Below are 15566 nucleotides of genomic sequence, written 5' to 3'. Positions count from 1 at the left end.
TAACAATGTATTTAAAAGTGCTGAATATGGTAGGATAGTCAGCAACGCCAGTGTAAACAGAATATTGTTTCCTACTTTGCAGAATTTTTTAGTCCCATTTTGTCCAACACTACAACAGTTAAGGTATTTGCATAGGGAATAGAGAATAGCCCTTTTAATCAGGTCTCCTGAATTTTATATAAATTATAAAATCAAATGCACTTAAAAAAACGGTTCTTGAAATGTTCTATATTCATGAGAAAAAGTTTACAATGCCAGGTTTCAAGTAAACTAAGTTGAAAAGCAAAACCCAAAACCTGTTATTTGAAATGCTAATAAACTAAAAGAAAATGAGAGGTAGTAAAAAAATGAAAAAGGAAACCTAAAATTGTAAAACCATCCCTAGTATAAGGCCAGTGTTCCCAGTAATTATAAATACTTTTTAAATTTTTATTCAAAGTCACTTAGTTATTTTGATTGATAGAAAAAAAAAAATAGCTCCCAGGGTATTAATAGTCCAGACATAGGAGCTCAGGTCTTGGACGATTTGTAAGATTCAGCTCCATGGGAATGCATGGTGCTCACACACATAAGTCATCACTGTGTTTTAATCTGTGATACCTATGCCACACCACACACACACACACACACACACACACACACACACACACACACACACAGCCCCATGCTCCTGAATTTACAAAATTCAATATATGGGAAGAACAGGCTCAAGAACTTTACATAAATTCAAAGATGATGGCAACTTGTATATTATGGGGCATCATTTTTTGAATGTCAAAAGTGCATCATCAGGCAAATATTTTCTTGTTCTAAAGGTCAAGCCAAAGTGTTAAAATAACATAGCAAGAAGGAGGCTTGGGCACTATGCTGTCTTTCATTTGGATTGACTAGTCAATGTTCAGTTTTAACTCAATTTCTGCAACTCCTTTTGAAAACTGGGGAGGTTTAAAGTTGAGATTTGTCACCTTCAAAATCTTTTACAATATTTCTTGGTTAAAAACACAGCTTTTCACTAGATTTCTCTAACAAGAAAAATATGCCACAGGACAGATGCTAGTCATCAAAATGTTTTAAAATGCTACATGTAGGCAATCTTTTATTAAATCTCATTATTCAAAAACTTAAGTATCAAGCTTTTTTTTTCTTTTTCATTTTTCTCGCTGAAGTACATAACATTACACAACAGTGATAGAACTGGATAACCAGTCTTTAATCAATTACAGTATCTGACATCTGAAATGTACAGAGATTCTTTTTTGTATAACAATTAAAAACAATATCAGCGCATAGATTTTTGTCAACCAGACATGGATCCCTTCAAATGGTTTGTGCTTTTTTGACATTGCAAACTCTGTAACGAAAATGCCACAGTTTTGGCAGTGAACAACAGCAAAATTCCCTATTAGGATTTTTTGATAAACAGTGATAAGTAGCTCTTTTTCCAGTACAGAAATGTTGGCTTCAAAATCAGTGTATGGTATGCCATGTAGCATGTGGATTTCTGTTGTTATACTTTAAAAATTGGCTTTTTCTGCATTAATTTCTGCTAAAAAATGCAAACCACAGCCTGATTTGTGGCAATTATTTCTATATCAGATCATATTGCACAAAAATATCCTTAAATACAGATATAAGTTATGTTATTGGATTAAATATTGCAACATCTAAGTGGCAAATGAAGCAGCTTTACCTTGCACATGCAGTGTGAGGATACACAAGGAGACTGTTCATAGAACTCTACGTACATCTTGCTTGCAGTAAGTGTGTGTTGAGTAAAACAACTGTCATTTGGCAATCCCAATATTCCAGGTTTTCTTCAAACTTAAGCATGAATGATCTCGGTGAAAATGCAGACAAAAGACCATAATGTGTTGAATTTTTTTTTTCACAGTAGCCTGAGTAGTGCTAAACTGTAGTTCCCCAGGAACTCAGCTTCAGATGGTATTTAACTACTTTTTTTATTTCCCATCCTAGCCCTCCAAAAAGCAATTGATATTGTTTCCAAAAATGAAAACTAAGATTCAGAAGTAGAACCAATACTTTCAACAAGAGATTTATAAATCGGAGAGTTCAAAAACCTTGGGAAAGAGTCTCTGTGCATTAAAGTGTATATCTGAAGTTGGGCATCTTCATACATGTGAGGATTGGGATCCAACAGATTTCTATTGATCACTTCTCGCACTCGAGAGTCTAGACTGACCTAGAGAGAACAGGAATAAGCATGTGAAGAGATATTTTTACCACAGCTCATATTCAATAGATACAAGCCAGCAGGTCTAGAGGAACTCTCTAATGGCAAATAAAACCCATCAAGTCTTGGTCCGTTTTTTAGGGAGCTGAAATCTGTATTCTCCCTCAAAGCTTAATGCTTAAGAGGCTGGGGAACAGTGAACACAATTCAACAGATATTTTAGCTACCTGGACAGATCCTTTCAGGTCCACTTCTAGAGGACTTCTTCAGGAACTTTCCAGGTACACTTCTAGAGCATTTGGACATTTGAAGCGGATACTGGAGGATCCTTCCCTCCCCTCTCCCTCTCAGTGAACCACCACTTCTTTGCTGACATTGCAGAGATTTGGGGTCCTGTGGCCTACTACTATGGGTAGAGATACCTGTTAGAAAATGGTCTAGTGAAGTTTCTAGCTGTCTTTACTGTGATGAACACACTCTTCCCCTTTGGCCAAATTTCTTGCTGAAGGAGAAACTGCATCAAGAGGAGACATGCTTTTGTTGCTGTGCCAGTACAAAGGTGAGGTGTAGTATGAATTGGCAAGGCACATGCCATCCCTGTCTCAGATTCTGCTGCTGTCCTTTCACCCCTGTCACGAAGTTTGGGCCTAAGGGATCCAGGGAGACTGAGGGTTACAGCTGGGGAAGATTTAAGGCTCGGATTTTATCCCCTATTCCAGCACTGCTTTCCTTAAATATGATGGATTGCTAAAAAAGTGATGCAGGGTAATACAGGCTTGCTCAGATCTGCTAAGTCCACACCTCCACCAAGGCCATTTGAAAATTGTGGGAAAGGGCGGCTAATAGGGTGAAAAGCTAAAACACCAAGTTGTGGGGAAACTGAGTTCGCTTGGGAGCAAGCAAAGGGAGTTGGCATTCTCTGAAGTGCCCTGCCTGCCTGTTCTCACTGAGGTCCAGGCAGAAACATCTGTCTGTGGTAATGTATTTTACTCTACCAAGACACACCAGGGCTAAAAAGGAAGCTAATGAGAGTTAACTTGAAAAACAAAAGTATATTGATGGTATTTAAATACTTACTATGGGTCACATACTATGCTAAGCATTGGGGTAGGTACAAGTTAACTAGGTCAGACACAGTCCTGGTCGCACATGGGGCTCACAGTCCAGTCTAAGTATAAGGATGAGCAGGTATTTAATCCATTTTTATAGTTGATGAAACTGAGGCACAGAGAAGTTAAGTGGATTGCCCAGGTCACACAGCAAGCAGTCGGCAGAGCCTGGATGAGAACCCAGGTCCTCTGACTCCCAGACCTGTGCTTTTTCCACTAGGGCACCCTGACTTCATGACCTTGTATCCATCCCACCATTTACCACATAATAAGGGTCAAATAAATGCAATAATTAGTTTATTTGGGGGTAATTTGGTCTAAACTATTTCCCAGCTTCTCTCCAAGCAAAGCTCTCAGGTAGCACTTGTCCAAACCAAATGGTCTGTTACTAAGATCTTCAGCTTGGCCCTGACAATCTTAAACTTTGGAGGATCAACTACTACCTTGCAATTCTTGCCCTTAGTATTCTCTCTTGGACTCTTTTCCAAATGTGTTACTAATAAAAACTATATTTTGATCCTGACTGGTTGGGGAGATCGCTTAGTCAAAATCACTGGACCAACACAAAACTACCCACTGGGTCTTGGTGGAAGAGCAGTGTGGCCTACTGGATAGAGCATGGGTCTGAGAAACAGAAGTACCTGGGTTTTAATCCCAGCTCTTCCACTTGTCTGCTGTGTGACCTTGGGCAAGTCACTTCATTTCTCTGGGCCTCAGTTACCTCATCTGTAAAATGGGGATTAAGACTGTGAACCCCATGTGGGACATGGACTATGTCAAATCTGATTAGCTTGTATCTACAGCTAATCAGCTTAGTACAGTGCCAGTGCTGGCACACAGTAAGAACTTAAATACCACTGTTTCTTAAAAAAAAATCATAATACTAATCATATAGGCTGAGTGTTTACTTTGGGTCAACCACTGTACTAAGCACAGGGTAGGTACACAGGGTGGACACAATATAAGTATAGGAGAGAATAGGTATTGAATCCCCATTTTACAATTGAGGAAGCTGAGGCACAGAAAAGTTAAGTGACTTGCTCAAGGTTATCAGCAGGAAAAAGGCAAAGCTGGGATTAGAACCCAGGGACTCTGACTCCCAGGCATTTGTTCTTTCTAGTGGGCCATGCTGCTTAATCCTATATTTGCCCTGGATGATGGCGAAAATAAGGGAGGTCAGTAACTTTAGTTTTAGCCATGCCTATTTCAATCCAAAAAGATATTCCTGGACTCCAGTAGGACTTAATAATGCATAGACATATGTCTGTCCCAAAGGGAGAGCTAAACTGTAGCTTGAGATGGATTATGTGAAAATTTAGATGTTACGAAGAGAAAATTTAATTTAAGGAAGGGAGAGCTTCCTAAATCAGAAAGCCTTTCACTGTTTTTTTCTGGAAGCAGTGAAAAAATGAGTACCAAACACTCCCTTCTTCAGAGGTCTTTGCTACCCCTTTCTGCCTGCTGAGACAGGTATGCTGCTTGGTCTGACAATTGGGGTTAAGATGAGGAAGACCTAGGTTTGGAATCCCTAGGGAGGTGTTATTATAAATGAATCATTTCAACAAGCCACAGACTCAGCTACAGGGCCATCCTAAATTGCGGGGCGGTGCGGGTATGTGTGTGGGGAATCAACAAGTATTTCCTATCTCAAGGACTTCTAAATTTTTTTAGGGACCTGAGCTAATTTGTTCTATCTCTGCAAGGCTTAATAGACAGACCATGGGCCAGAAAATCAGAAGATCATGTGTTCTAATCCCAGCTCTGCCACTTTTCTGCTGTATGACCCTGGGCAAGTCACTTCAATTCTGAGCCTCAGTTACTTCATCTGGAAAATAAAATGGGGATTGAGAAAGTGAGCCTTACATTGGATGGGAACTGTGACTACCTGATTTGCTTAGTACAGAGCCTGGCAGATAGTAAGCACTTAAATACTGCAATTGTGACATTAAGGTGCAGGAGGTGGGGCAGGGGTGGGGGAGGGAAGAGGTGGAAGATTTATTCAATATACGCCAATGTTTAGGTGAATAGAGAAAGCTTAAAACAGTTTCAAATGAATGGAATGTTATCATTGCCAAAGGAAAAAACAGTTATCAATAAGAAAAGTGCTTAAAGAGTAAAAACTTAGAACTACAGGTCAGAGCTGTGTAATGTATTCATTTTTACATTCTAAGGCAGAAAAATAAAGTACTGTCTGGAATCTCTACTTTATTCTTCCAGGACCAAAGAGACTCACCTCATTTGGTTAGGAAACATCCAGACTAACAGGAAGTGATTGTCTCATGAAGTGTGGTACTCTGAGTCACCATATCCCAGGGTCTACTTCCCTCTCCTGGTCCCATTGGAACCAGAACCCAGAGGGCAGTGCCCTGCAGATGGCAGTGGTCGCAGTCACTTTGGGGGTTTTTTGGTATCTGTTTAGCTCTTACTATGTGTTAAGCACTGTTATGAGTGCTAGGGTAGATACAAGTTAATTAGTTCATACAGTCCCTGTCACACATGGGGCTCACAGTCTAAACAGAAGGAAGAACAGGAATCGAATCCCCATTTTGCTGTTGAGGAAAATAAGGTCCAGAGAAGTGACTTGCCCAAGGTCACACAGAAGGCAAGTGACGGATTTGGGATTAGAACTCAGGTCCTCCAGCTTCCAGGCCTGGGTTTTATCCACTAGACTTTACAGCTTCCCTGTATCTACCCCAGAGTTTGGGCCACTGGTTTTCTTTTTTTTTCTTTTTTTAATGGTATTCGTTAAGCAATTACTATGTGCCAGGCACTGTTCTAAGCGCTGGGTAGATACAAGGTAATCAGGTTGGATACAGTTTGCTTCCCACGTGGGACTCTGAACATCGCCAAGATCCGCCCTCCCCTCTCCATCCAAACTGCTACCTTGCTGGTTCAATCTCTCATCCTATCCCGACTGGATTACTGCATCAGTCTCCTCTCTGATCTCCCATCTTCCTGTCTCTCCCCGCTTCAGTCTATACTTCACGCTGCTGCCCGGATCGTCTCTGTGCAGAAACGCTCTGGGCATGTTACTCCCCTCCTCAGAAATCTCCAGTGGCTGCCAGTCAACATATGCATCAAGCAAAAACACCTCACTCTCAGCTTCAAGGCTCTCCATTACCTCGCCCCCTCCTACCTCACCTCCGTTCTCTCCTTCTACAGCCCAGCCCACACCCTCTGCTCCTCTGCCGCTAACTTCCTCACTGTACCTTGTTCTCGCCTGTCCCGCCGTCGACCCACATCCCACGTCCTTCCCTTGGCCTGGAATGCCCTCCCTCCACACATCCACCAAGCTGGCTCTCTTCCTCCCTTCAAAGCCCTACTGAGAACTCATCTCCTCCAGGAAGCCTTCCCAGACTGAGCCTCCCTTTTCCTCTCCTCCTCCCCATCCCCCCGCCCTACTTCCTTCCCCTCCTCACAGCACTTGTATATATTTATACAGATTTATCACTATTTTACTTGTACATATTTACTATTCTATTTATTTTGTTAATGATGTGCATATAGCTTTAATTCTATTTGTTCTAACGATTTTGACACCTGTCTACATGTTTTGTTTTGTTGTCTGTCTCCCCCTTCTAGATTGTGAGCCCGTTGTTGGGTAGGGATTGTCTCTATATGTTTCCAACTTGGATTTCCCAAGCACTTAGTACAGTGCTCTGCACACAGTAAGCACTCAATAAATGATTGAATGAATGAATGAATGACTCACAGTCATAATCCCCATTTTACAGATGTGGTAACTGAGGCATAGACAAGTGAAGTGACTTGCCCAAGGTCAAAAAACAGACAAGTGGTGGAGCCGGGACTAGAACCCAGGTCTTTCTGACTCCTTGGCCCGTGATCTATCCACTATATCACACTACTTCTCACAGTGCTTGGCACAGAGTAAGACAGTTTCTGAAGACCACAATTCTGATTCTGATGATTCCAATGATGAGTATTTTCCCTCCAGCCCAGTAGAGGGGGAGGGATTGAAAGAGCCTGTTCCACTCGGTTGTCAGCCCTGTGTCAGGCCAAGCACTTACTGACAATAATAACAATAATAATCATCATTATGATATTTGTTAAGCGCTTACTGTGTGCCACACACTTTATTAAGCACTGGGGTGGATAGAAGCAAATTGGGTTGGACTGTTCCATGCGGGGCTCAGTCTCAAACCCTACTTTACAGAGGAAGTGACTGAGGCACAGGGTAGTGACTTGCCCAAGGTCACACAGCAGACAAGTGGTGGAGCTGGGATTAGAACCCATTACCTTCTGACTCCCAGGCCTGTGCTCTGTCCACTATGCCACACTGGCACTTCTAGTGCTAATGCTAGTGGGACCTAATGCCCAAATTCAGTTACAGAGGACATCTTGCTCTAGGCCTAGAAGGGTGGAAGACACAGGAAAACCTAGTTTACCTTACCCATCTTCTGCTACCTCCCAGCCTGCACAATTTGCTCCTTTAGCTCCAGCTTGCTCACAGTGCCCGGATCTTGTCTATTGCGCTGTGGACCTCTTTCCCACATCCTCCCTCTGACCTGGAATTCCCTCTCCTTCCAAATATACTAAACCACCACTCTCCTCACCTTCAAATCATTATTGAGCTCACATGTCTTCCAAGAGGCCTTCCCTGATTAAGCCCTTTTTTACCCAGTTCCCGTTGACATCATCTACATACACTGATCTGTGGGCACATGATATTTGCACCACCCTCAGGCCACAGCACCTGTGTACATAACTATAAATCATTTATTTATATTAATGTCTGTCTCCCCCTTTAGACTGTAAGCTCACTGTGGGCAAGAAACGTGTATACCAACTCAGTTATATTGTACTCTCTCAAGGCAGTGGTGTGCACAAAGTAAATACTCAGTATCATTGATGATGATCAATACAGTGTGGGGTGGCTGGCAAATCAGCTGACACTGAAGTGTTCTTTAACATTAACAAGTCCCTCTGTTACCTAAATTCTACTCTCTCAGGGTTAAAACCTTGTATTTAACAGAGTAAGGAGGATCACTTCTTCACTCAAATAAGCACCCAGCTCAGCCCAAAGCAGATTTTATAGAAAGTGGAGTTAGAGTGAGAAAAATGCCACACCTTCTATTTGATCTGCCGTGTCCCTCAGTACTCCTGGTCCCCCGATCAGACCCCGAGGTGGCAGGAGAGGAATAAAATGTCAGTTAGGGATGGCATGACTCCTGTCTACTTGACAGTACAAGGGCTTGTAGTCCAGAGAAATGCCCTCCTTTAACTAGGCTCAAAATTTCATATACTTATTCCTGAGATAATAATAACGGTATTTGTTAAGTGATTACTATGCACAGGCACAGTACTGAGTGTTGCGGTGGACACAAGCAAATTTGAGTTGGACATGGTCCCTGTCCCATGTGGGGCTCACAGTCTCAATCTCCATTTTACAGATGAGGTCCCTGAAGCAGTGACCCCAATGCTCAGAACAGTGCCCGGCACAAAGTAAGCACTTAAGTACCATTAACCCCTGCTCCCCACCCCCCAAAAAAACTCAGGTCTAAACTTAAGTGGTATGAGATGCAGGGGAGGGAACGAGGAAATGACAGCTAAGGAAAGTAAAAGAACTATGTAAGGGTGGAAAATATAAGAACTATGTAAGGGTGGAAAATATAAGAACTATGTAAGGGTGGAAAATATTTAGGAGTGGAAAAAATAGAACAGCAAGGAAATCCTAAGGTGGTACTGAAGAGTCAAAAGCAGTGAGTAGTGCTGAGACAGGCTAAGTTAAACTTAAGAGACAAGAGAACTAACATTCAACATAAAGGGTGAGGAGAGAAAAGGAAAAACGTTTTGTGCCTTCAAGACAAGAGAACTAGCATTAAACATAAAGGGTGAGGAGAGAAAAAGAAAAATGTCTTGTGCCTTCAAACCCCAGCCACCTCTGAAGACCTACAGAGATCAATGGGAAGACATTTTCTCCAGCAATTCAAGGGAAGGCAGCTGACACAACTAAGTCTTGGGGAAGGCATAATAATAATAAATAATAATTATGGTATTTGTTAAGTGGTTAATATGTGCCAAACGCTGTTCTTAAGTACGGGGGTAAAAACAAGGTAATCAGGTTGTCTGACATGGGGTTCCCAGTCTTAATCCCATTTTACAGATGAGTTAACTGAGTCACAGGAAAGTTATGTGGCTTGACTAAGGTCACACAGCAGACAAGTGGCAGAGCTGGAATTAGAACCCACATCCTCTGACTCCCAAGCCTGGGCTCCTTCCAGTAAGCCACGCTGCTTCTGCATCCCAGGTCACCTACATATCTATGATAAATCAAAACTTTGGGGAAAATGTCTCTTTTTGGCTGAGAGAACCCTGCTCCCTACAAAACTCACCCCTCTCTCATTCAATGTTCTCTGAATTTGCCCTCAAGAATGGCCCCAAAATCTGCTTTAGATTAAAGGCAAATTAGAGCAAACTTGAACCAGTTTCTCATGGTTCACTTGGCTCCAATTTGTCTCTGGAGATAGCATCCCAGGGGCTAAAAAGGTTGAGATCCCCAACTTAATTATATGAGTGAAAATATATCCTGAGGACTGAAAATAGGCCAGGTTACCACCGCAGCTAAAGGCTGTTTTAAAGCATTGATGTCATGTACAGGTAAAGTGATTGGGGAATTTCTTTTTGGAAACCACTTTAAATTTTGAATCTGAAATTCCCACTTCAATCATTTTACAACACAGCTTTGGTCAATTTAGTACTCAATGAGATCCGATGCTTCAGGACTTGTAAAGTTTTGGGGATAAATAGCTTGTTTAAGTGGAGTGGTGGCATTAACAAACTTATGATAAATTAATGGTTTGCTAAATCCACAACCCCATAATGAAAGAGAAGTGGCATGGCCTAGTGTAAAGAGCAAGGGCCTGGGAGTCAGAGGACCTGAGTTCTAATCCTGGCTCAGCCAAATGCTTGCTGTGTGACCTTGGGCAAGTCACTTAATTTCCCATTGCCTCAGTTCTCCTCTTCTCCCTCCTACTTAGACTGTGAGAACCATGTGAGACAAGGACTGTGTCCAATCTAACTCATGTGCTTACAAAAGTGTTTGATACATAGTAAGTACTTAAATACACTTTAAAAAAAACCAAAATGGTAGATTTCCAGGAAGCTCTGTTGTTTGGATTCTTCAAACTGAAATTCTCAAATCCTCAAATAAATTGCCCCAGGCAGAATCTGAAAAATCGGTGGGAAAAATCTGCCTGGTGAGTCCCCCTCACCAATTCTGAAGCAACCATAAGGGTGTCTGAGAGAACTCAGTCTTGCTGATTCTTGTCTTAGATCTGAACTCAGCTCTGTCCCCAGTTCCACTGGAGTAACGAGGGAGAGAAGAGCAGGTGTAAGGCTGGTGTTGGGGGTGGCTGTATGGAAGAGACTCAAATTTCCCAGGAAATGCAAGGAGTACCACTCTGAACCTCCAATCGCCCACCCTTTCCCTTGCTACAGAGGGAGTTCCACCATGCCCCCTCCCCTCATTCCTCCTGCTCTTCATTAGCAGTGCTAAAACCAAACCTTAATATACCTGTGGAAGGGAAGAGTTGCTTTGATAAGTTGACTCAAAAAGGGTCAGTTTTTGAGTAGTTTGCCATACAGGAAGATCTCTGTTTGGCTTCATGGTACTACATTATCCAGTAACATATATCACCAGTGGTTAGGCTGAGGAACCCTGTTAGGTGCTCAGATTTTTCCTTCAGATTGTTTCCTCATCAACTACTAACAAGCACCTTCCTTGGTGCTACTATTTTTCCATGGAACACATCAAAAAAGCAGAGAAGCCAAAAAACATGGAGGAGAAACCAAGTCAGGACACTCTTTTCAGTCACTTTCGCCAGCTCTCCCATCTACTCCCTAGCTGCTGGGATTTCTACCTTTCATCCCACAGAGACCACATGCTCCAAGATGACTAATGACTACCCTTTTGCCAAAACTAATGAATTCCTCAACCTCTCAGCTGCTTTTCATGCTTTTTCCACTCCCTTCTGGAAATTCAAACTTTGTTTTCCTGACAATTCTCAACAGATTCTTCTCCCAGCTCTCTGGCTTACTTACTCCTAGTCTCTTTTTCACTGGTTCTTCCTCTACCTATCACCTCCTAACTGTAGGTATCTCCGTGTTCTATTCTGGGTTGTCTTTTCAATCTACACTCACACTCCCATGGCTTCAACTACCATTTCTAAGGGATAGTTCCAACACCTACCTTGCCTACCCTGACCTCTCCATCTAGGGAATCTTGTATTTCCTCCTGTTCATTCACTTATTCATTCAATTGTATTTATTGAGCACTTACTGTGTGCAGAGCACTGTACTAAGCACTTGGGAAGTACAAGTTGGCAACATATAGAGACGGTCCCTACCCAACAGTGGGCTCACAGTCTAGAAGGGGGAGACAGACAACAAAACAAAACATATTAAAAAAATAAAATGAATAGAATAAATATGTACAAATAAAATAGAGTAATAAATATGTACAAACATATATACATATATACAGGTGCTGTGTGGAGGGGAAGGAGGTAACTCGGGGGGGATGGGGACGGGGAGGAGAGGGAGAGGAAGAAGGGGGATCAGTCTGGGAAGGCCTCCTGGAGGAGGTGAGCTCTCAGTAGGGCTTTGAAGGGAGGAAGAGAGCTAGCTTGGTGGATGTGTGGAGGGAGGGCATTCCAGGCCAGGGGGATGATGTGGGCTGGGGGTCGATGGCAGGAAAGGTGAGAACGAGGCACAGTGAGGAGATTACCAGCAGAGGAGCAGAGGGTGTGGGCTGGGTTGTAGAAGGAGAGAAGGGAGGTGAGGTAGGAGGGGGTGAGGTGATGGAGAGCCTTGAAGCCAAGAGTGAGGAGTTTTTGCCTAATGCATAGGTTGATTGGTAACCACTGGAGATTTTTGAGGAGGGGAGTAACATGCCCAGAGTGTTTCTGCACAAAGATGATCTGGGCAGCGGCATGAAGTATGGATTGAAGTGAGGAGAGACAAGAGGATGGGAGATCGGAGAGGAGGCTGATACAGTAGTCCAGACGGGATAGGATGAGTGATTGAACGAGCAGGGTAGTGGTTTGGATGGAGAGGAAAGGGCGGATCTTGGTAATGTTGCGGAGGTGAGACCGGCAGGTTTTGGTGATGGATTGGATGTGAGGGGTGAACGAGAGAGTGGAGTCGAGGATGACACCAAGGTTGCGGGCATGTGAGATGGAAAGAATGGTAGTGCCATCAACAGTGAGGGGAAAGTCAGGGAGAGGGCAGGGTTTGGGAGGGAAGATAAGGAGTTCAGTATTGGACATGTTGAGTTTTAGATGGCGGGCAGACATCCAGATGGAGATGTCCTGAAGACAGAAGGAGGTGCGAGTCTGGAGGGAGGGAGAGAGAGCAGGGGCAGAAATGTAGATTTGGGTGTCATCAGCATAGAGATGATAGTTGAAGCTGTGGGAGTGAATGAGTTCGCCAATGGAGTGAGTGTAGATAGAGAACAGAAGGGGACCAAGAACTGACCCTTGAGGAACCCCTACAGTAAGGGGATGGGAGGGGGAGGAGGAGCCCGCAAAAGAGACTGAGAATGAACAGCTGGAGAGATAAGAAGAGAACCAGGAGAGAACAGAGTCTGTGAAGCCAAGGTTGGATTATCATCATCCTGTCTCCATGATAATCTCTACACGAATGTCTGGACTGGCATCTCAAGCTCAATCAGTCTAAATAGCCTCCCTTCAAAGCCCTGCTGAGAGCTCACCTCCTCCAGGAGGCCTTCCCAGACTGAACTCCCGCCTTCCTCTCCCCCTTCTCCCCGCCCTACCTCCTTCCCCTCCCCACAGCACCTGTGTGTTTGTACGTATTTATAACTCTATTTTACTTGTACATATTTACTATTCTATTTATTTTATTTTGTTAATACGTTTTGTTTTGTTGTCTGTCTCCCCCTTCTAGACTGTGAGCGCGCTGTTGGGTAGGGACCGACTCTATATGTTGCCAACTTGTACTTCCCAAGCACTTAGTACAGTGCTTTGCACACAATCGTATTTATTGAGCGCTTACCGTGTGCACAGCATTGTACTAAGCGCTTGGGAAGTACAAGTTGGCAACATATAGAGACAGTCCCCACCCAATAGTGGGCTCACTGTCTAAAAGGGGGAGACAGAGAACAAAACCAAACATACTAACAAAATAAAATAAATAGAATAGATATGTACAAGTAAAATAGAGTAATAAATATGTACAGACATAAGCACTCAATAAATACAGCTGAATGAATGAATTAAAATGAACTCTATTCTCCTCCCCCAAATTCATTCATTCAGTTGTATTTATTGAGCTTTTACTGTGTTTAGAGCACTGTATTAAGTGCTTGGGAGAATACTATACAGCAAAAACAATAATACAATAATCAGACACATTCCCTGCCCACAACGAGTTTACAGTTTCTACTTAACTTTACCATAATAGCTGACAACACCACCATGTTTTCAGCTCTTAAACTGGTATCCTTGGCATTAGTCTTGACTCCTCTCTTTCTTCTAACACATATACTCAGTCTGTTGCCAAATCCTGTCATCTCTTCCACATTTCCACAGTTTGCCCCTTCTCCTTCCAAATGGTCAACACGCTGGTCCAGGCACAAGCCATCAGTCTCCAAGTTGTTCTATGGTCTCCTCCAGGCACCTTCCTCTCTGTACTTAACTCCGTTACCAAGATGATTTTTTTCTTAAATGCTGTTTTGCATATATCTCCCAACTCTTTACAAAACCTCAAGAGATTGCCCATTCCTTTGCGTATCAAGCAGGAACTCCGGACCAACAGTTTTAAGACACTCCATCAGCTCTCTCCCTCCTCACTGTTCTCTTCCTAGACCCCAGCTCATACTTGGAGTAGATTGGCTTGAAAAGAAGCAGAGAAGCAGCATGGCCTAGTGGAGAGACCACAGGCCCTGGAATCAGAAGGACCTGGGTTCTAATGTTGGCTCTGCCATTTGTCTGCTGCGTGACCTTGGGCAAATCACTTCACTACTCTGTTCCTGAGCTCCCTCATCCTGTAAAGTGGGGATTAAGACCGTGAGTCCCATAGGAGACATGGACTGCATCCAGATTAGCTTGTATCTACCCCAGCGCTTAGTACAATGCCTGACAAAGTAAGTGCTTAACAAATGCCATTAAAAAAAACTGTAACTGGCTGTGGGCAGGGAATGTTCCTACTAACTCTGTTGTATTGTACTTTCCCAAAAACTTAGTGCAATGCTCTGCTCATAGTAAGGGCTCAAAAATACCACTTACCTCTGGCTCTCAACTCTTGAATATGCACTCCTCCCTCCTTCTTCACATAATGATTAATAACTGTGGTATTTATTAAGCACTTACTATGTGCCAAGCACTATACTAAGCACTGGGTTAGATACAAGCTAATTAAGTCCGATATTGGACTCACAATCTAAGTAGGTGGGGGAACAGGTATTGAATCCCCATTTTGCAGATGAGGAAACTGAGGCACAGATAAGTTAAGTGACTTGCCCCAGGTCACACAGTAGAAAATGGCAGAGCCAGGAATGGAACCCAGGTCCTCTGACTTCCAGGCTCATGCCCTTTCCACTAGGCCTCACTGCTTCAAACCACTGGTCAGTCAGTCAATCGTATTTATTGAGCACTCAGGGTGTGCACCTCTCTCCCCATCTTCAAAGTCTTCGTGAAATCATCTCCTCAGTGGAAAGTTATCTCCAGTTATTTTCTCATCTCTGCCTAAATATTCCCAACTGCCACATCAACACTTAAATGCACAACTGCTAGGTGGCACAGATCTTCATGCCTATTACTTTACTCCCATCTATAATTTATTTTAGGATTTGTCTCCCCTCTAGATTGTAAATTTCTTGAGGGCTGGGATCATGTCTACTAATTTTCTTGTACTCTCCAGTGGGCCAAGCATAATGCTCCACACCCCATAAAAATGCAATAAATTCTATTGATAGACTCAGTCTCATTCTATAAATGCCCATGTCTCCAGGATTAGAGTTAATTAGAGGCTAGCACCATATTGGAGAGCTGGAATAGTGAGTCATACCAATCTTTCCATTGGATTTTACCCCATAGTTAAATCATGATGGTACTTTCAACCAATCAATGTTATTTACTGAGCACTTGTGTGCAGAGCACTGTACTAAGTGCTTGGGGAAATCAATCAATGAGTGTTTACTCCTTTTCTGTCCATACAAACCCTGTCCTCCCCATGACTTTCCCATCACTGTAGATAGCATCACCATCCTTCATGTTTCACAAACCCAT

General features: G+C 42.9%; 1 protein-coding gene across 4 annotated transcripts in view; it reads right to left on the bottom strand.

The window, feature by feature from the left end:
* Nucleotides 1-1092: 1092 nt before the first annotated feature.
* RGS17 (regulator of G protein signaling 17) overlaps nt 1093-15566 on the bottom strand; it is a 104253-nt gene continuing 89779 nt past the window's right edge. For all 4 annotated transcript variants that reach the window (XM_038771489.1, XM_038771474.1, XM_038771482.1 and 1 more), the window contains one exon: nt 1093-2200. In XM_038771489.1, coding sequence (XP_038627417.1) covers nt 2015-2200 — 186 coding nt within the window. In that variant the 3' untranslated portion in view covers nt 1093-2014. The remainder of the gene's footprint in view (nt 2201-15566) is intronic.

Source organism: Tachyglossus aculeatus, chromosome 2 (genome assembly GCF_015852505.1).
Source record: "Tachyglossus aculeatus isolate mTacAcu1 chromosome 2, mTacAcu1.pri, whole genome shotgun sequence".
Lineage (NCBI taxonomy): Eukaryota > Metazoa > Chordata > Mammalia > Monotremata > Tachyglossidae > Tachyglossus > Tachyglossus aculeatus.
This window is presented reverse-complemented; position numbering and strand designations above follow the sequence as displayed.